Genomic DNA, 21,124 nt, shown 5'->3' with positions numbered 1-21,124 from the left:
ATACGGATGTTTCCGTGTGTTTAAATTAATGAAGAGTTATGGGGGTGAATAAAATAAAATAAAATAAAATAGCCCTAGAAATCCAATTCTTTTTTTTTTTTTTTTTTTTTTTTCTTTTTTGATGTGCTGCTGAGCATGTAGATTTAGCTAATATTGTTGTTCTTGTTGCATTTCAATGGCAGCTATCCATCTAGATACTAGTTGAGAACAGCGTCTGTGTCTACGTTCCGAGTATTTCTTATATATAGCTTCATGAGTAGAATTTGGGTCTCTGCAATTTTGTGCAATAATAGAAGCCACCGGGGTAATTTGTTTCTCAGTATAACCAGAATAATAAACATGACTTTCAGTCCAATACTTGTTTTCTAAAATGACAATGCTTAAATAATAGGCACCCGCAGCTAACCAACTTGGTGGCGAACCAACAAATCTCTGGTCCATTATGGTTGTTTCTAATAAGTATTTAGCCAAGGTCCTTATGTCGTAATTGTAATCATCGGCTTTGCTTATTCTTCTTAAAAATGGCATGGGACCAGGCCAACCCAGCTCAAACTCTAATGCACAAAGTATATATCTTTCAGCTCTCATCACCTGTTCTGCCGTGTATTCATTATCTAAGATACGCATAATTTCCTTCAAAGTAGGACAATTTATTTCTTCATATTTTGAAGCTATAAACAAACATGTAGCACCAACTAAATGAAATTTGCTAACAGCTATCTCAGTGTGAGACAAAAATCTATCTATAATATTAACGGTTAAATATAATGTTTCTTGTAGCAAATTAAATTTTTCGTGCGCTTTCACTAACCAATTAAATAATGTGGCTCTATATTTCCATTTCAATTCAGGTTGATAATCCATATACAATGGATCAGGCGATAATTTTAATTCCTGTTTATGCAAATAATTAAAGATTTCTGGAGCATATTCCACAACCATTGTAGCATCGTACGTATCCTCGTCCATAGGATCTGGCTTTGGTGTATAAAATTTATTAAAAATATCTGTTAATTCAGTAACATCAGATTTAGTAACAACAGGCATCATTGGTCTTAATTGGTCTTCATATTCATCATAATGTTGGTGATCTTGTCCTCCTTCCTGATTTTCATGTATCTCGGGGGTTTCCAGAGTCACATTATTAACCTCTTCGTCTATATTTTCTTCTTCCTCATCTCTTTCTTGTCCTTCTCCCTCTGCTTCCGAGTCTTGTGGATACGGTACCTTCGAGGAAGTATTCGTTATGTTCTGTTGGTACTCATAATATAAGTTATTAACGTTGTAAGTGTTATTGTTATTCATGTTTAATGTCTGAGATCCTATTGAATAACGATTATTAATTTTTGACGTAACATCTGTTAAGGCTGCCCTTTCCAAATTTATAACATTAGAATTTTCTCGAGATAATCCGTTAGATATTATTTGTTCTTTTTGTGAAGCTTGGTAAAAAATTGAATTTTGTTTATTTTCATCATTTCTATGGCTAGCAATATTATTGGCATTCATGGTAGTAACTGTAGTGTCGGTATCAGCAGTATCAGGAATAAGAGCGTTCTTATTATGACTAACAGTATTCATCTCTTTTTTAAATATATATAATAACAGTATTTGATGTGTTTAGCGGTAATTATCTTGTTGTTTATATTAAAACAAAATAAGTTGAATGTTGTCTCCGTAATTATCCCCTCGTACTCAGTAATTTTGATGATGATGTATAATATATAACAAGACCTATGATTTTACTTGATAATTTATTTTAATTGGGATTATTTTCATATACACACACACACTCACTCACTCACTCACTCACTTGGTATATGTTTTATGCCTTACTTCTTGTTATATGCACAATAATAGTGATACTGTAGAATTACTTATAAAAATATTGATATATATATTTGTTTTATATTGTTTTGTTGAAATCAAATATATAAAATAAACAAAAATCGGAAAATGAAATAATAATAATAATAAAAAAAAAAAAAAAAAAAGAAAAAGAAAAAGAAAAAGTGAAAGCTTTTTTTTTCTGATTTTTTGTTTTGTGCGAATCAAAGTAGCCCGTGTGTATCTTATTCAGTTATCCTTTTAGTTGCAATATATTTGCATTGTATTTTGAAAGAAAAAAGAAAAAACAAAAACAAAAACAAAAACAAAAACAAAAACAAAAACAAAAACAAATGCTATTAGTTGATATATAGTCTTTATTTCCCATGTGATCTACGTAAATCTACGCTTTTTTCTCTGTCCGTTTTCCAGTCTATAAATGGATCAGCTATTATTATAACTGACACAGATTTTTTTTTTTTTTTTTTTTTTTTTTTTTTTTTACCACAAAATGTACATACAACTGCAACTAAATTCCATAGAAATGTATGTAGAGCAGTGATTTTTATAATGTGAAAAAAAAAATATATGTATATATATTTTTTCAGTTATTTCTGTAGCGCCTGCAGCACTTTCTCTTACTGGTATTTACTTAATAAGTACAAATTGTAAACAAAGAAACAAGTAAACAATAATAACCAAGAAACCCTAAGTTAAAAAAAAAGTTTTAGAACTCGTGTTATTGTTAGTGAAGCGATCAATCATCATTGCCAACTTCAATATTATTTAAATAAAACTTACCGCGTCTTACTATCTTACCATTAGTCAGTATATTTTGAGCTACATAAAGTTTAATCGTAAGAAATAAGCATAGACGCTTATTCAAGTTTTATAACTTGCGTTGCGACCAACAGGCTTCAAAAACAAATCCATTACAAATTCAGTACAAAAGGAAGGTCAAAAAAACAAATATTATTAATATTCACCTTAAATAAAAAGAAAAAAAAAAATATACAACTTAAAAACTAATTGAAATAAATACATAGAAACAAACTAACCCTAGTTTGCTAAGTACTTAACTCAAAAAAACATATATATGTAATCAAAATAAATCAAAATAAAAAAAAATAAAAAAAAGTGGGGTTTCTCAATATATAAATTAAGAAAAAAAAAACTTCGAAACAATTTTCCGTCAATAAAAAATTGAAATTTCTATCAAAAAAAAAGAGAGATGTCTATCTCTTCTTTCTTTTTTTTGTAATGTGACTAGTAAGCAACTAATCAGAGTTGCCTAAAAACCCATTAACCTCACCAACTTTATTCGAGTCATGAATAGGACCATCAACTAATAATGGCTTATTATAATAAACCATCAAATAGGAAACAAACCCTTCGCCGGAAGAGCTTAGATTACCTAAGGAATCAACTTCACCATCACCATACCTAAAAGTGTAATAATTTTTAAAACCAAAATATTCATAAACACTTCTAGCATGTTCAGAGATAGCTTCCAAGACAATAGGAACATCCAATTTGTCAGCCTTTTCTTTGTAAGTTTCAAAAATTTTTCTTACACTACCTCTAACATTTTTCTGGGTTAAGTTTTTCCCAATCATATACAAATAATAAAAATTATTAATATCTGGTAATATTTTTTCTAAAACTTGGTCCAAATCGTCAAACCAAGTCTTGTTGAATTTTTGGTCCTTTGTCAAATCAAAATCAATGTGATCACCAGGTTTTGAAAACAAAGCAACAGCGTCAAAATTGTTGACCTCAACAATTTCACCGCCCATATCATTATACATAGCTGTATAATAATATAAAATAGATTTAATACGTTCCCTGCTACATTTTTGGGTCAAGGGAATATTAAAAAATTTCTTCAGACAATAATCATTCTGAGGGGAGTGAGCAAAAGCGATATCTAACACTTCTGCAACTTTAGCTACGTCATTGGTAATATTTATCGAAGGAGAACTATTGGCTTTGGAATGACGTTGCTTGCAATACGCATTTTCGAAATTGGAAGTTTGGAAACCAATATCTTCTCTAGGGACAATACTTTTAGTTGACATTTCAATTTTATTTTTATTAGCTTTGTTTGAATTAACTTTCTTCTTTGTTTGATTGATGTTTATATCTTCTTTGGAGAACAGTTGTTTGTAGTTTAAATATATAAATACCTTTCGAATTAATTATGACTACTGATAGGAAAAAAGATTGATATTAAAAGGTAAACAGAATAACAGGATTGAGAATGAAAGAAGGGGAAGAAAAAAAAAAAAAAAAAAAAAAAAAAAAAAGGTTCATATATATACATTTTGTTTCTAGAATGAGAAGGAAGGGAGGGGTAGATATATTTATATTGTAAATATTGGTATATGTTAGCAAGCGCCAACGGATTTATCTGAATTAAGGTGCAATAAAATAATATATTTGATCTTAGTTTGTCTTTATCTTATCTTTAATATTTTCCAAAAGCGTTAACGTTTTAAAGTTAAAAATATTCTTTTAAAAAGCGTAGTTGGAGGAACTGCTGCGTCACCAGTTTTTTTTTTCTTTTTTACTATGGTCAATAATTATGGAAGAAAGATCTCCACTAACAATCAAGGATAACTCCACTAACAAGCAAGGATATCTCCTTTCAATAAAATAAAATAAAATAAAAAATATATATATGTATAACAATAAATAAAAAATATATCGGTTGTTGTAAACAACTTGCATTATCTAAGCTTAATACCAAGAAGAAAGAAAAGGCGCATTTCATTTTAATACAAAATTAAAAATAAAAGATAAGCTAAAATAAAGAAAGAAAAAAAAAAAAGGAATACAATAAAAAAAAAGCAACATAAAGCAAAAAATGTATCTTAAAAAATCGCTTGAAATTTAAAAAAAAAAAAAAAAAAAAAAAAAAAAAGAAAAAAAAAAAAAAAAGTTTGTTTCTTTGGATGTAACTTTAGGGTATTCCACTTATCATGTTGTTCGTGGCTTGTATTTTACTGCCAATTCTTATAAAAGTTGTTGTACCAAGATTTTTTTTTTTTTTCTATATAAATCCTTATCAAAAAGATAAGTCCGTTTATTCCAAAAGGAGCTCAACTCCCTATTCCTTGAGTTATCTGCGAAATTTCTATTAAAAAAATAGTACGAAAAAAAAAGCATATACTTTTAAATCGAACAAATGCGCTTGAAAAAATACGTACTAACTTGTTGTTACTATGTAAAACAATGACAAACGTTAATTAAACATTAAATAACGAGTTGTGAAAATGTTGCTCTATCAAATAATAAATTTAAATCTTTTTTCATCCAAATTAAATCTAAAATGTCTTTAATTCTTGAGCCACCGTTGGAGTGTAATGTTTCACCAACACTCTTGACATATTCTGTAATTACAAATCTATCTTCAAAATCCACAGTAAATGAGCCTATAATTAGCAGTGACCATTGTAAAATACATAATAGTTTGTCACCCTTTTCAATGTCCTTTAAAGCTTGGATGGCATATTTTACAACACTTTGTATTTGAGTATCTTCAATATTGAATTCTTGAAAGTTGAGGATTTTGCATAAAAGTAAATAACAAGCTTTACTGACAATACTGGCGCATAAAAGGCTTGGTCTATAAGTAATATATTTTACTGGGTCGTTTTTAATTTTTTCTGGCAATGGTGGTGGTGAATAATATAGACAATCCTCCAACAAAAATTTTGCCTGGGTTTCCCAATACCCATTTTTCTCCAGAGGTAACTTTAATCTACCTAAGTAACTCACCTTGGCTAACATAACAAATGCATCGACTGAAGAACCTAAAACAGGATTATTCATCCACTCTACATCACAATCAATGAAAAGTGGCGATTTCAACATTTCAGTTAATTCCTGAAAAACTGGTTGGAATGGATCTGGTAATTTACTTAGATTTGTACCAACGGATATGGAAACTGAATAATTGTAAATAAAACTCTCTAATAGCATCCTGTCTATAGGTGTTTTCGGTTCTCTCTTGTTTTCACTTAAATATCTTTTCTTAATAACACTAAAAGAGTGCGATAAATTATCTAAACATCTATCTGCAACATCATGTCCGTTATATAGTTTATCCCTCAATACTAATAACTGGAAACATGCAAATATCCATTCTTCATCGCCTTTAATTAAATTCTTTGCAATTGCCGTCTTTAAGTTTATTTTACTCCTTTGATATAGACTTTCTGCCAAATCCGTGTATTTTAAAGGCTGACACCACGCTAAAAATGTAGCGCCGCAGCATAATGATACATCTAAATAAATTGGATTTTTTTCAACGTAAGGGAACGTTTTAACAGTAGATAGTTGTGGTAATGTTGGTTGAGGTCCAATATTTGGTAAAAAATAATGGAAAAAAGTATAATACAATAATAATTCCTGCTTAGTGAAATTGTGTGTTTTTATTAAGTCTTTCATTTCTGGATCAGTCCAGTTTTTAAAGTTTAGCATTAATTGGTCGTAAATTTTTTCCCCCTGCTCTTCATCTAACCCATATATTTCTTCATCTTCAATAGTTGATTTTGTCAAAGGTGTTATAGATGGTAATTTTTTTTCCGTTTTATTATCTGAACAATTAGTACCTTTGTTGTTTGAGGTTGGATTTTCATGAGGTAAATAATCTAATCTTATTGATACACCGGGGTTCATATCTTCCTTTGTATTGTTATTGATATTGGATAAGGATTCTGATAACGGTAAGGAAGGAGAAGCAGAGCTTGTGAGATCCTCGTTAGAATAGTTTTCAGTCAAAAGTTTAGAAAATAATTCAGAATCTTGTAGGCCCAACTCAAAGATTTTACCAATGAAGTTTGTGCTGTCATTAATAGATGATGGATTAAATAAAATATTTGACCAATTACTTTGAAATTTATTTGATTTTACCATAGATTTTGCAACGTCGTTTGAATCAAGCGATACATTTTTTGCTGTTTCTTTTTCTTTTATTTTTTGTGCTGTCGTTAAATCTAATTTGTCTGATGGATTGACGTTATTATCTGTTTCTATTATGGCGCCTATATTAATATCTTCAATTGCATGCTTCACTTCACTATTTAGCAAAATAAAATCTTTGCCTTTAGAAATTGAATAATTAACAAATGCAATAGAACCATGTTTAATTTTGTAAATATCATCTTCATCAAAATATTCACTAACATTTTCTTCTCCTTCTCCTTCTCCTTCTCCTTCTTCTTCTTCCTCTTCCTCTTCTTCTTCTTCTTCTTCCTCCTTCTCTTCTTCCGTTGTCTTTTTCTTTTTTCTCTTTGCTTCTTCCTCCGTTTCAGTTTCGCTTTCAATTTTTATTTGAATATTATTAGCATTACTTTTTTTTTCAAGTGTTATTGAATCGTAAGTTAGTTCCTCAGCATTTTTTTTATAAAAGTTATTATTCTTCTTTTTCTTATTGTTTATATCTTTATATTTCCTTTTTTTGCCCTTTTTGTTCAATGTTTTACCTTTTAGCGTAGAATTTTTCTTTGCAAATGCATCGTAAAAATTAATTTCCTTTTTCATTTTCTCTCTCATTTCCTTAGTTAACTTTCCAGCACCTGCTTGAGGCCAAATACATGTTAAAAAATTTTTCTTACAATTGCCACATTTTGGATGTTTTTCATCACATTTTTTCCTTTTTAAACGACATGTAAAACAGCCACTCTTAGATCGACTTTTTTTCCCCTTATTATTTTCAACAGATGGGGATTTTTCATCAGTATTTTTATTTGTCGCAATTAGATCATACATCTTTTCTAGTTGTTCAGGTAAATTTATATGTATTCTTATAAATAATTATAATAAATTTCTAAACCATTTACGTTTGTAATTATATATAATATCCGAATTTTTCCAATTTTTTTTGGTGTCCTTTATCACATAATATGTGGATTTATTCGTTTCACGATTTAGTATTTAATTTTAGTTAAAAATTGAAACTTGTATGTATAACTTTCTACTAATAGGCTTAAATATTTTTTTTCTTTTTTTTTTATCTTTTTTTTTTTATCTTTTTTTTTGGCTTTTTGATGCTATATGGCAATACGGATTTTCTGATAAGATTTGATCTGGAATATTGAAAGTTTTAATTTAAGCAGTAGAGCCAATAGAAGGTTATGTTACTAAATTTTGTTTGTAATTGATACGGAAACTATTTTTGATTTTATTTCAATGTTCAAAATTAAATTAATTATATAAAAGAGGCAACATTATGAATTTTAACTTTTAACTGATACACAAAAACAAAGTGTATACTATTAAAATGTCTTTCGTAATTAATGCAATAAGAGTATTTCCATACTTTTTTTTGATTTCATTTTATCAAAGAACAACGCTCGTAGAAGAAACCATTTTTCAAAGTTTATGAATCGAGAAAAAAAAAATAATTTATAAAGGTCCTTTTATTCCTTAATAAGCGGTTAATTTTATCTTTTTTTTTTTTTTAAAATTTTTTTTTACCTTCCTTTTTTTGTTTTAAAAATGCGTGAAAAATGAAATTAAACGATGGCTTTTCCATTTGGGAAGCCAATTTCTTATCTAAGCGCAATTCCATGATTGTTCAAGTATTTGAATTACTTCTTTGAGCGATCTTCTGTTATTTCCTTTAGATTTTTTTTTTTTTTAATCCTTGAATAATGAATAAAATTACGTAACAATATCATCTAAATACAATGTATTATTTATTAATGAAAATGGTATTAATTACAACTAATTAGCCCATCGAAAGTAAAATTTTTTAAAATAAAAAAGCTATATAAATAGACTGTATATGTTAAAGTTTAGACTTAATTTTTTTTTTTTTGGACTATCATAAACTCCAAAAACTTTTCTTCTGTTAGAAATAATTCGAATTAAGTAAAAGAAAAAAGAGAAAAAAAAAACCTAAAGGAAAGAAGCAATATACACGTATTTCAATACAGATAAACATTATGAGTACAACATTTACCCCTGAAACTACCCCTGCTCCAGAAAAATTGACACATTCCAGATCTGCTGTCCCAATAAATTTAACACATGATGTTGAGAGAGTTGCCGACACGTTGGCTATTGCTTTTAAAGATTCTGCTTCCAATGAGTATTTAATGAAAAAGTTTTTCAATGTACCTATTGATGAATATGTTTCTCCAATTAGAATGAAGACTATGATACAATATTTTACTGCATTCTATGATGACAAAGGCGCTGATATCGTTGAGGCCAACGATTTCCATGCTGTGGCTATTTACACCAGACCAAATGAGCCTATTAGCCAATGGTTAACCAATGATGACAAGTTCAACAAGGAATTGTTTTTTGACTTAGATCACAAAAAACATGAGATATTTCCAGAAGGACACAAATATTACTATCTATTTATTATCGGTAAGGATTTATCCAAGCCGGAGATCAGAGGTTCTGTCAGGAAAATTTTTGAAACCTACAAAGAAAAGGCTGATGCAGAAAATGCTTCTGTTGTTTTGGAAGCTATCTCTGAAAAAGCTAAAGCCGTTTACGAGTACTTTGGTTTCAAAACATATTTGAACTTTAATTATGGTAAAAATGAGGTTGACAAGAATGGAAAACCTGATCCTAACGGGGAAGGATTTGATGCCTATTTAATGTTTTATAACAAAAATACTTTCCCAGGATATGTCTAAACGTAAAAAAAAAAAAGAACAAATAAACAAACAAACATAAGTATATGTATATAAACTAAAAGAAAAGAGGTTGACTCTGGAAACTTAAAAACTTTTTTTTTTTTTTTTTAATATATATATATATATATATATATATATATATAGATTACACGTACGATACTACAATTTTATTTTTTTCTTACTCTTCTATCGGTTTTGCTGATCCATTGTCCGTAAATAAGAAAATTTGGCCACTGGAATTTCCACCTGCTATCCAATTTTTGTACGGGTGCCATGAGATAACTGCTGGAACCGTTCTAGTTTGTAAATGGGCCAGTTGATCACCATTGCTAGTGTATAAATCAATAGCCCTTCCCATGTTAGCAATAGCAAAGACATTCATATTTGGTTTGAATCGAGCTTTTAAAATACTTGTCCATCTCCCAGATTGACAATTGTGTTTTATTGTTTCTCTAGGTTCTAAATCGGTTCCAGTAATTTTTTTAACGTCGAATAATCTAATTGTATCATCATATCCATTGCATACTAATGTTTGATCAGTTGGAGAATAACTAACTGCAGAAACAGATAATCTTGAGTCATATGTACTTATAATATCACAACTTTTATAATCTTCATACTTTGACCATTCAGGTGTTTTTACGATTTTTCTCAAATCCCAAATTTTCAGAGTTCTATCTAAAGAACCTGTGGCAATTTCGTGATGTCGCTCGGGGTTAATACTGAAAGAACCAATCTTTTTATCAGATAATCTATATAGTGTTTCCCTTTTCCTCTCTCGTAAATCATATCTGGTGAAAAGCCCGGTCAAGGTACTTAGGAAAAGCACATTAGGGTTAATGTAATCAAAATGCATATCGCTTATACCCATTTCATTACCGTACTCATCATTTAAAGTTAAGATTTCTTCACTTTTCAAATTATTTAAGTTAATAGTTCGTATTACTGAATCATAAGAACTTACAATAATCTTACTTAAATCGGCAGGCATACTGTCTATAGTACCAATATTTTTATTAAACAATTTAAATCGCGTAATATCGGGCTCTTCTTCCGCATAATCTTTAACTAAACTCTCTTGAACTTTCCAAAATCCCAAGTGCCCAGAGATATCTCCACCAATTATCAGTTTAGAACTGGTATCAGGATAAAAGTATAATGCAGACACACGATCGTAGCATATTTTAATATCTGTTGGTTGAAAAATTTCATATAAATCTAAATCAAAGTCTTTTCTTAATTGCTTGATCTGAGGAGTTTTAGCGGGAATAGCTTTACTTAATTCTTCAAAGAAATCACCTGAAGAACCTTTTTCTTGGAAGTTCCTAAATTTTGCTAATAAAGTTTGTTCATCCCCACCATCTTCATTTTTTATCAAATCACTGATTTTAACATCCCCAACAACACGTGTATCTTTCAAATCTTCCAATTCTTCGGCAGCATCAGCATCTGGCACACCATGTGATTTTAAAGTGGTAAATAATTGAGTATCACTTACATTTGGAACGCCGTTTAAATCTGCACTTTCCCCCCTTAATCTTTTGGATCTTCTGATAGGTTGTGTTTTGGATGGGCTCTTGACATGTCTAGATTTATTTTTTGATGCTGCTTTTTTTAAGGTCTGCGCTTTTTTCTTTTGTGGTACTTTCCCTTTAGGTTCGTCTATTTTTATCTTAGAAGATATGGATTTTAAGTTTAATTGCTGTAATAGTTGATTATTTCTTTTGATATTTTCAAGCCTCTTTTTTTGAAAGTCTGTTAATTTTTGGGACATTATATATGAACATAAATTCTGATGTAGATATTAGATGATACACGAATATTGATCTTGCCAAATAGAAGATGAATGGATCTTTTCGCTTTATTGTTTAGGATTTTATTTCAAAACATATATATATATATATATATATATATTTTATAATATGAAATGGTGTTTAACTGTATAAAAATTCTAAAACGTGCTATCCACTATGTTTTGAATCAAAGATAAAGATACTGAAGTACAAATAAAAATAAGAGTAATTAAGAAAAACAGATTAGAAAAAATATCTTTGAAAGGATTTTTAATACCCAAGTTATGGATATATATATATATATTAAAATTAATGCAGATAAAAGCACATATACCCCAGATATTACAGTTTGGTTCCTTGACCCAGTTGGTTAAGGCACCGTGCTAATAACGCGGGGATCAGCAGTTCGATCCTGCTAGGAACCATTTTTTTGCTTGTTATTCACTATGACTGGACTATTATAGCAATAATAATACTTATCCATGCTTTTTAATACTACTAAAAAGTGTAGTTATATATACACATTTTTTTTTTTTTTTTTTTTTTTTTATGTATGTATAAAACAAAACCTTTCTTTCATTCTAGAAAGCTTTGTCCTATCAAGTAAATTTTTAGCCCAAAAAAACATCAACAACAACAGGAGGAAGTTTGCTAATACACAATCAATATATCCTTCGAGTCATTTTAACTTATCAATATGTCTAATATCCTTAATGTTTTCAATCCACCTCCATCACGAGATTTAACACCCGCAGAGACTCGAGACTGCATACCATGTAAAATTATGAGCACACTATTTGCTTTAGGGTTTGGTACATATTTATATAGCGGTAAAGCTACGGAATATGGCTCAGAAGAAATCAAAAAGGGAATAACTCTAAAAGAATTTAGTAGAAGAAACCCTACCTGGTGGAAATACTCATTGAAAGGGATTGGCGGATCTTTAATTTTCTTTGGACTTCTTAGAGGTTCAGAAGGCTGGTTGTGGAATATAGCTGAAAAGAAACTACCAGATGCAAAAAGTGAAATATAAAATAATTGGATAGAATATATATTTAATTCATTGTAAATAGAGGAATATTATATGCCTAACAGTAGTAGCATAGAAAAGTTGTGCAAATACAAATACAAATACAGATGCAGGAAAAAAAAAAAAAAAAAAAAGAATTAAGATAAATTAGTAATAGTGACACTTGAATTATATAATGATGCATAGATATAAAAATTACATACATACATATATATATATTAAAAATGAGAAAAGTAAAGTAATTACAAAAGCCATGCTTTAGGCATAGAAATATTTACAAATATACATTGTTTGTGTATTCATTTTTAACATTTGACCTAAATATAATAAATATAATAAATATGGCATACTATTACGGTAACTGATTTTGTTGCTGTAATTTCTGCAATTTGGCCCTTTCCATTTCTTCCCTTCTAACAGTTTTCTCTTCTTGCATAAGTTTCTTGATTTTCTTACACCAATGTCTAAATTCTCTATCATACTCTGGACTATTCGAATACTTGGTGATAAAATCATGATACAATAACTCTTGTAAAGAGCTACGTTCTTTTTCATCCTTAACACAACACCTTTTCACCAGATCATTTAATTCTTTAGTATAGGTTGATGGGTTAGGTAACTTGGGAGAAGCTTCATTAACAATTTTTTGTAACAAATCCAAGATTCCTTCAGGGGTATCATTGTGGCCGCCTAGTGGAAACTCACCAGTTAATAATTCAATAATCATTAAGCCTAATGACCAAATATCACCTTTAGTGGTATAAACGCCACCTTGGATCCTTTCAGGAGACATATAGGTAGATGTACCAACAAAAGTGTCGGCAATAGAATCTATAAGTTTTTTAGAAACACCAAAATCACAAATCTTGACATAGCCTTTACTATTGAGTAAAATATTAGATGGTTTAATATCTCTATGAATAATTTTATAGTTGGTGTATAGAAAATTTAACCCATTTAAAACACCAAATGATATTTTTGATATCACTAAATCATTATTAAACCAACTAGTTTGTTGTGATATCGGAACACCGTTACGTCTACAATATCTTTTATAAGTGGATAGGATTTTATCCAATGATCCCAAATTCATATATTCCATACAAATAATAATTTCGTTGGACATAACTGCGTTGTCTTCATCGTCATGATCATCATCTTCACGGCCATCAACCTTATCGTCAGCGTTATAATTCGAAATTTGGCTTTCGTTTGGCGATTTATATTTATTCACATAATCTTCATCATCACCAGCAATGTTAGTTGTGGTACTTAACGGTGTTACTAGCTTCGTTTGGCTTGTTGTAACGGTATTATAAAAAGCACTGTAAAATTCGACTATATTGTTATGTTTCCCAATTTTTTGCATTATGGTCAACTCTCTAATCAATTGCTGCTTAACTTGAGGTAAATTATTTTCAATTGGTATAATTTTCTTGGCTATAATTTTGGAATTGGGTACATGCAAAACTTTCAAAACTGTCCCTGAATTACCTGAACCTATTTTTCCTAACTGAACTAAGTCATCTAATTGTATCGTTGCACCTTGCGTAACAATATTATTATTATCATTATTGAAAACAGATAACTTATCGAAATCATCGGCCAACGAATTCATGCCAGATATTGATGGTTCTCTTGCATGAACAGGAGAAGGCGGTAATTTAAAATTTTTTTTATTAGTGTTGGTGGTAGAGTCAGAACTAACGTTATCTTTTTTACGCGTAAAACTATGTGTGTCGTTGCGATTGGTATGATTTATTTCGTCAATTGTGGTATTGGTAGGAACGCAAGCAAATATATTCTTCTTAGCATTAGACTCTCCCAGTTGTAACGTTGGCTTCTTGTTTCTTTTCAAACTCTTGCGTATTAAAGGTTTAGCTGACCTAAATAATCCTGGATTAATAGCATGATTATGTATAGTTTCGTTATTGTTATTTTCATCAATACTGTCCTGCTTTGAAGTTTCCACGTTTCTATTGCTAACATTATCTTTTAATGATAAGTTTTTATGGTTTGCTCTGGTAAAGCTCTTAGTTGTGAATAAATTTTGTCTATTTATATCTAAATTCATTGTGCATGTAAAAAAAGAAGAAAAAAAAAAAAGAAAAAAAAAAAACAAAAAGATTTGGCCTTATTTTCTTTTATGTTGTTGTTTAATTTTTTCTGTTTTGGTAGATGTTAAAAAGTTGGGAATTGGTTATTCTTTTTACGTTATTTGTTGTAATAAGCATCGAATAGAGTAAAACAAACACTACCAGTGCTAAGCAAATTGTGTGGGTTTACTGTTAAAGCAGTACGAAACGACACAATAAAAAAAAAAAAAAATAGCTGTTTTGTTTTTTTTTTCTTTTCTTTTCTTTTCTTTTTTGGGAACGAGGCGGTGGGTAAAAAAAGAACAATCACGTGCCAGTATTGATTGCTGTACATTTGATTTTTATTATTATTAGTATGATAATGTGTTACCCGGAATTAAAACCTGTTATACTTTCCAGTAAAAGAAAGAGGGGAAGAAAAGCACGCAGGAAAGAATAGAACAACAGCTGTTGTAGTTAGTTACGTAGCTAAGCAGACAGATTGTATTTTGTCAATTATCTCTCTCTTTCTCTCTCTGCCTGATTATTTAATTCTATTTTATTTCCAATTGGAATTGAAAAAAGAATAAGAAATACCTTTTTTGTTAATTATAAGCAAAAGAGAAAAAGAAGGAAAAAAAGGAAAAAAAAAAAAAAATTAAAAAAATTAAAAAAAGCTTTACGCATATATTGTACTAAAGTTTATTTAATTTTGTTTGTTCAACTTCCTTTTTATTTTATTTTACTTTATTTCATTTTACTTATTTTCCTTTCTTTTTTATTATTATTATTATTATTATTATCATTCAAAACAAACCATTAACACTAGTCACAAGAACAATAAATAACTTATCCACATTAACTCCTTTTTTTTTTTTTGGGTTTTTTCTTTTTATTTTATTTTATTTTCGTTTTCCACTATTTCAAATAGAAACCAACAACACTCAACTCATTATATTATTTTTCATTTCCCTTTTATATCTTATTCTACTCAAAACTTTGATCAAATAAATACCAATTTACTATCCAAATTGCGAGTGCTTCATTTTATTTATTTGTTTTAATAGTATACACTGAATATATTATTACATAGCACACTTTTACAAAAAAAAAAAAAAAAAAAAAGCAAGAACAAAAAGCAAACAAAAAATAGCAAAAAAAAAAAAAAAAAAATTAAAAAAAAAAAGAGAAAAAAAAAAAATAAACTGAAAACAAAAGATTACTTTGAACCAAAATATTATTACCAAACTGAGAAAAAAAAAAAAGGTAAGAACAAAAACAAAGAAATATCGATAACAGAAATCCATAGACTAAGTCATAAACGTATATTTAAACTCGGGAATTCTAAATTTATTTTCAATCAGTATAACAGAAAGAAATCAATTTACTTACCACACTATATTGTTGCCCATTGGCCAACTCCAAAAAAAACAAATTAAGCAAAAGCTCAAACAACATTAAATTCTATATTATAAATCACATTAATAAAAATGGATTCATCAGATTGGAAAAGTAGTTTAACTTTACCAAAGAAAGATATTAGACCTCAGACGGATGACGTTACCAAGACGAAGGGTAATTCCTTTGAAGATTTCTATTTAAAAAGAGAATTATTGATGGGTATTTTTGAAGCTGGATTTGAAAATCCTTCGCCCATTCAAGAAGAGTCTATTCCAATTGCTATAGCAGGCAGAGATATTCTAGCAAGAGCAAAAAACGGTACCGGTAAAACTGCTGCATTTGTCATTCCAACACTAGAAAAATTAAAACCAAAAGTTAATAAGATACAGGCTTTGATCTTGGTCCCCACAAGGGAATTAGCACTACAGACTTCTCAAGTTGTTCGTACCTTAGGGAAACATTTAAATATATCTTGTATGGTATCTACTGGTGGTACTAATCTAAGAGATGATATTTTGAGATTACACGAGCCTGTTCACGTTTTAGTCGGTACACCGGGTAGGGTTTTAGATTTAGCTTCTAGAAAAGTTGCTGATTTAAGCGAGTGCCATATGTTTATTATGGATGAAGCGGATAAAATGTTGAGTCGTGATTTTAAAACGCTAGTGGAACAGATTTTAACTTTTTTCCCAGCCAAGCATCAATCATTATTATTTAGTGCCACTTTCCCATTAACAGTCAAGTATTTTATGGATCAACATTTAGAAAAACCATATGAAATCAATCTAATGGATGAACTAACTTTGAAAGGTATTACACAGTACTATGCATTTGTGGAGGAAAGGCAAAAATTACATTGTTTAAATACATTATTTTCTAAATTGCAAATTAATCAAGCTATTATATTCTGTAATTCTACAAATCGTGTTGAGTTGTTGGCTAAGAAAATTACAGATTTGGGATATTCTTGTTATTATTCCCATGCAAGAATGTCTCAACAAGAGAGAAATACAGTTTTCCATGAATTTCGTCAAGGTAAGGTTCGTACTCTAGTCTGTTCCGATTTATTAACAAGAGGTATTGATATTCAAGCTGTTAATGTTGTCATTAATTTTGATTTTCCAAAGACTGCTGAAACTTATCTACATAGAATCGGTAGATCGGGTAGATTTGGTCATCTAGGGTTGGCTATTAATTTAATTAATTGGAATGATCGTTTTAGTTTATACAAAATTGAACAAGAATTAGGCACTGAAATTCAGCCAATTCCACCAACTATTGATAAATCATTATATGTTGCTGAAGATTCAACGGCTATTCCAAAACCATTTGCTACACCCGCGACTATTAATGGTCCACAGACTTCTATTGCTCAACAGTTACCATCTCAGCAGCAACAATATCAGCAGCAACAATATCAGCAGCAACAATACCAGCAACAACAACCCCAGCAGCAACAACCCCAGCAGCAACAACCCCAACCTCAACAATTTAATTTACCACCACAACAAGGTAATCCTCAATTTGCAATGCAATATCCTGTCCAACAACCACAACAGCAATTTAATCATTATCCACAGCAACCACAACAGTCTGCTCCATTCAATGGGTATCAACAGCCACAACAACAGTTTTAAACTAAAATAAATTTATATAAGACTGGTCAATATTGAGCAACTAGTTCAAGACCGGTTTTTTATTTTTATTTATCACTTTTTTTTTTTCTCTTTCTTTTTAATTTTCATTACACTTTATTGCGGTCAATTGTATATTAAATTTGATTAGACTATTTGTGGTATTATTGATATGATAGGATGCTGGGGTTTAGTCCTTTTTATTTACTTTTTACCTTTTTCTTTTTCTTTTTCTTTTTCTTTTTCTTTTTCTTTTTCTTTTTCTTTTTTTTTTTTTTTTTTTTTTTTTTTTTTCAAAAATTTTATCTGTGTTTATATTTTGATTGTCGAATATTAATATTATATATCTTTTGTTAGAAACCGAAAGATCGACAAATAATATCCAGTTTGGTAATCTTAAGCATAGGGAGGTATTTTTCATATGCTTATTTTTATGTTATTGTTTTCATAATATTGTTTTTTTTTTTTTTTATTATATCACAAACTAAGCTCATGCTCCTTAATATTAAACCAAGAATGATATATTTTTTTTGATTACGAATATGGTGATATCCACCAATTTTTTTTTTTCTTTTTTTGACTTATAAATCATTAATATCAATTGAAGTTTTATTAACACCATAATTATATTATTTATAATGCAAGATCTAGAGAACGAATGCCATGTGATATAAATAATCCTGTTATTATTCATGTTTATTAGTAAAGATTGTCATTAAATATACAGATCTGCCACTTAGATCTTTAATAGTTCTATTTTATTTTATTTTATTTTATTTTTTTTCATTGACAAATTACCTATTAATTTTGTTTGATGAGTGTGATGTTATTTTGGAAAGAATATATTTTAATAAACCTTTTTATTTTTATTTTTTTATTTTTTTATTTTTTTATTTTTTTTTAATTTTTTAATTTTTTTATTTTTTAATTTTTTTTTTTTTTTTTTTTTAAGTATATATATATATGTAGATCAATATACAACTTATATTATATATTACAACAAATGGATCTGCTTAAATAATTGGCTGGATATATACTATATCAAAAAGTTGGACGTATAGATGTAACTGTGTAAACAGAAAGAAACTAAGCCTATACTATGACATGTTGATTTTATATATAACACTGATATTATCTGCTGTGTGCACAATTGCTATTTTTTTTTTCTTCCCCTTTTCTTTCACTTATTGCTTTATTTCTTACAGTTGTTGAACTTAATTGGTTCAACTGCCAGTTTTAACCCGCGCCATCATTAAATTATCTTATTTTCACTCCCTCTACATAATTTTCTTTACTTTTCTTTATTTTTTTATAAGAGAACATTTTTCTTGAATTACTATAAACACAGTTGTCTATTAACACAAAAACAAAAACAAAAACAAAAACAAAAACAAAAACAAAACATAAGATGTCCGTTGAAGAAGCAAAAAAAACAATTCAACAAGCATCTGATTTCATTCAAGCAAATGTTACTGCCCATTTTAAATCAGAAAGACCATTCCATCCTCATTGTTTAATTATTTGTGGTTCAGGATTAAGTGGTATCACTTCTGAATTGCAAAATAAAGATCATCTAATTTTACCATATTCCATAATTCCTGGCTTTGCATCAAGTACAGTTCAAGGTCACAATGGCGAATTATGGTTTGGCTTTGTTAAGCAAACCCCGGTCGTAATTATGTCCGGTAGATTCCATTTTTACGAAGGCCACTCTTTGGATAAAATCGTTTTTCCAATTAGGGCCTTACATGAGTTTTCTATTAGCCATTGTGGTTCTAGCTTGAAGACCTTGGTTGCTACCAATGCAAGCGGTGGATTAAACCCAATATACGAGGTTGGTGATTTAATGCTACTGTATGACCATGTTAATTTACCAGGCCTATGTGGAAATAATCCATTAAGAGGGCCAAATTATGATAAATATGGCCCAAGGTTTTTAGCTACAAGTGATTGCTATAATTTAGAATTGAGAAAATTAGCCTTTCAAAAAAAAGAAGAACTGAAAATACCCAGACAATTACATGAGGGTACTTATTGCTTTGTAGCTGGGCCTACCTTTGAAAGTAGAGCCGAATCTTTTCTACTTAGAAACTTTGGTGGTGATACTGTTGGGATGAGTACAGTTCCCGAAGTAATTATCGCTAGACATTGCGGGTGGAATATTTTAGCTATTAGCGTTATTACTAATAAATGTGTTATGGAAACACCATCCAGTGCGCTAGACGATGACCAAATTCCTTTGGATCAAGGGAAAGCCAATCACGATGAGGTTTTAGAAATGGGTAAAGCAGCTTCTAAAGATTTACAAGCCTTAATAGAAGGTATCGTAAGTGAATTGTGAAATGGCATTGCCTTTTTATTTTTTAATTTAAAGATTTATTTAAAGATTTATTTATTTATTTTTCTTGTTCTAGTTTAACAATTTTTTTTCCCCCCTTTTTTCTTTTAAATGATAAAATAAACCAATCAATAATTGGTGTAAAAGAAAGAGAAAAAAAAAGGAGGGAGGGGGAAATAAAAAGAAAATATACAATAATAATAATAATAGAAACTTATAGTAAGATATATGAAACTTATTGTTCGACTTCACCAGCTGGTTCCCATTTACCTTCTAAGTTTTCTTTCCATAGTGTAATTTTATTATCACCACCAGATACGGCTAAAATATTACCACTTAAGGACCAGCTAGCTCTCCATAAAACATCTGGAAACTTTTCGTTTTTCAACAGTGTTTTATTCCATTTTTTGCCATTCTCTTGAGTCCAAATGATACATGTACGATCTTGAGATACAGATGCTAAATAAGAACGTGTTAAAACGCTTGGCGACCAAGAAACATCTCTTACCCAATCACTATGACCCTCTAAAGTTTCTTCTAAAACATAAGTGTGAGCATCTTGATCATATTTCCAGATTTTAACTAGATTATCAGCGCCACCAGAAACAAATCTTCTAACATTATCAAAAGAAGCAGCTACTGGAGCCCAAGAGGCTGTATTGACACCAATAGCGTGTGCATTAATAATTATTGGTTCAGTAGTACCATTATCTTTAAACTCAATAACAGAGACGTTACCATCAGAAGAGGCTGCTAAAAGTAAAGGCCCGTATTCGTGTGGTGCCCATTGAATTGAATTAACACTAGCGGAATGGACATTATAGGTATCAATTTGAGTCCATTTACTGGTGTTTGGATCCTCTTTCCAAATTATAATTTTACCATCATAGGAACAAGAGGCTAATATGATACCAAATTTGGGATGGGCCCAATCAACTTGCCAAACCGGACCTTCATGAGCAATCAAAGTATCAACCAAAGTTTGAGAATCTTGTGAAACTTCAAATATTTTAATAGTTTTATCCGAAGAGCATGTGGCTAATCGCTTTCCATAGTAATCTAATACTGCATCGTGTATTAAATCTGAGTGTGCATTATTAATTGTTACCATTTTTTCTGTAATTGTGTTTGTTTGTTTGTTGTGGTATTTGTTTTGTTTATAAGTTTTTTTTTTTTTTTTTTTTTTTTTTTTCTTTTTTTTTGGTGATATTAAAAAAAATATATTAGAATTTATTAAAAATAGTAAAAAGAAGCAAGAAGCAAAAAAAAAAAAAAAAAAAAAATATTATAACCATATAGTCCGAAAAAATCCAAAGCGACAAACCGATACTGGATAGCTCAACAAAAGCGAAAAATGAAATCTAA

The 21,124-nt window shown here is 29.5% G+C and overlaps 10 protein-coding genes and 1 non-coding gene across 11 annotated transcripts; 5 read left to right on the top strand and 6 right to left on the bottom strand.

Annotated features, from left to right (window-relative positions):
- Positions 1-147: 147 nt before the first annotated feature.
- Positions 148-1,581, bottom strand: SCDLUD_000250 (cyclin family protein; the record flags this gene model as incomplete). The annotated part of the gene is made up of 1 exon (XM_046081515.1): positions 148-1,581. One exon carries the CDS (start codon positions 1,579-1,581, stop codon positions 148-150), a length of 1,434 nt encoding a protein of 477 aa, XP_045936595.1.
- Positions 1,582-3,104: 1,523 nt separating this feature from the next.
- On the bottom strand, positions 3,105-3,905 carry SCDLUD_000249 (uncharacterized protein; the record flags this gene model as incomplete). Its single annotated transcript, XM_046077990.1, has 1 exon — positions 3,105-3,905. The coding sequence occupies one exon, from the start codon at positions 3,903-3,905 to the stop codon at positions 3,105-3,107; it is 801 nt and encodes a 266-aa protein (XP_045936594.1).
- Positions 3,906-5,082: 1,177 nt separating this feature from the next.
- Positions 5,083-7,602, bottom strand: SCDLUD_000248 (Zn(II)2Cys6 transcription factor; the record flags this gene model as incomplete). Its single annotated transcript, XM_046077989.1, has 1 exon — positions 5,083-7,602. One exon carries the CDS (start codon positions 7,600-7,602, stop codon positions 5,083-5,085), a length of 2,520 nt encoding a protein of 839 aa, XP_045936593.1.
- Positions 7,603-8,780: 1,178 nt separating this feature from the next.
- On the top strand, positions 8,781-9,488 carry IAT4 (Iat4p; the record flags this gene model as incomplete). Its single annotated transcript, XM_046077988.1, has 1 exon — positions 8,781-9,488. The coding sequence occupies one exon, from the start codon at positions 8,781-8,783 to the stop codon at positions 9,486-9,488; it is 708 nt and encodes a 235-aa protein (XP_045936592.1).
- A 178-nt stretch (positions 9,489-9,666) lies between these two features.
- On the bottom strand, positions 9,667-11,262 carry CMR1 (Cmr1p; the record flags this gene model as incomplete). Its single annotated transcript, XM_046077987.1, has 1 exon — positions 9,667-11,262. The coding sequence occupies one exon, from the start codon at positions 11,260-11,262 to the stop codon at positions 9,667-9,669; it is 1,596 nt and encodes a 531-aa protein (XP_045936591.1).
- Positions 11,263-11,632: 370 nt separating this feature from the next.
- SCDLUD_000245 lies at positions 11,633-11,706 on the top strand. Its single transcript has one exon. It is a non-coding gene; the product is annotated as a tRNA-Ile (tRNA).
- Positions 11,707-11,978: 272 nt separating this feature from the next.
- DMO2 (Dmo2p) lies at positions 11,979-12,314 on the top strand (the record flags this gene model as incomplete). Its single annotated transcript, XM_046077986.1, has 1 exon — positions 11,979-12,314. The coding sequence occupies one exon, from the start codon at positions 11,979-11,981 to the stop codon at positions 12,312-12,314; it is 336 nt and encodes a 111-aa protein (XP_045936590.1).
- Positions 12,315-12,663: 349 nt separating this feature from the next.
- On the bottom strand, positions 12,664-14,385 carry STE7 (mitogen-activated protein kinase kinase STE7; the record flags this gene model as incomplete). Its single annotated transcript, XM_046077985.1, has 1 exon — positions 12,664-14,385. One exon carries the CDS (start codon positions 14,383-14,385, stop codon positions 12,664-12,666), a length of 1,722 nt encoding a protein of 573 aa, XP_045936589.1.
- A 1,491-nt stretch (positions 14,386-15,876) lies between these two features.
- DHH1 (DExD/H-box ATP-dependent RNA helicase DHH1) lies at positions 15,877-17,424 on the top strand (the record flags this gene model as incomplete). The annotated part of the gene is made up of 1 exon (XM_046077984.1): positions 15,877-17,424. One exon carries the CDS (start codon positions 15,877-15,879, stop codon positions 17,422-17,424), a length of 1,548 nt encoding a protein of 515 aa, XP_045936588.1.
- Positions 17,425-18,829: 1,405 nt separating this feature from the next.
- PNP1 (purine-nucleoside phosphorylase) lies at positions 18,830-19,762 on the top strand (the record flags this gene model as incomplete). Its single annotated transcript, XM_046077983.1, has 1 exon — positions 18,830-19,762. One exon carries the CDS (start codon positions 18,830-18,832, stop codon positions 19,760-19,762), a length of 933 nt encoding a protein of 310 aa, XP_045936587.1.
- Positions 19,763-19,994: 232 nt separating this feature from the next.
- SEC13 (GTPase-activating protein SEC13) lies at positions 19,995-20,870 on the bottom strand (the record flags this gene model as incomplete). Its single annotated transcript, XM_046077982.1, has 1 exon — positions 19,995-20,870. One exon carries the CDS (start codon positions 20,868-20,870, stop codon positions 19,995-19,997), a length of 876 nt encoding a protein of 291 aa, XP_045936586.1.
- Positions 20,871-21,124: the final 254 nt, after the last annotated feature.

This window comes from Saccharomycodes ludwigii, chromosome I (genome assembly GCF_020623625.1).
Source record: "Saccharomycodes ludwigii strain NBRC 1722 chromosome I, whole genome shotgun sequence".
NCBI classification, from domain to species: Eukaryota; Fungi; Ascomycota; class Saccharomycetes; order Saccharomycodales; family Saccharomycodaceae; genus Saccharomycodes; species Saccharomycodes ludwigii.
This window is presented reverse-complemented; position numbering and strand designations above follow the sequence as displayed.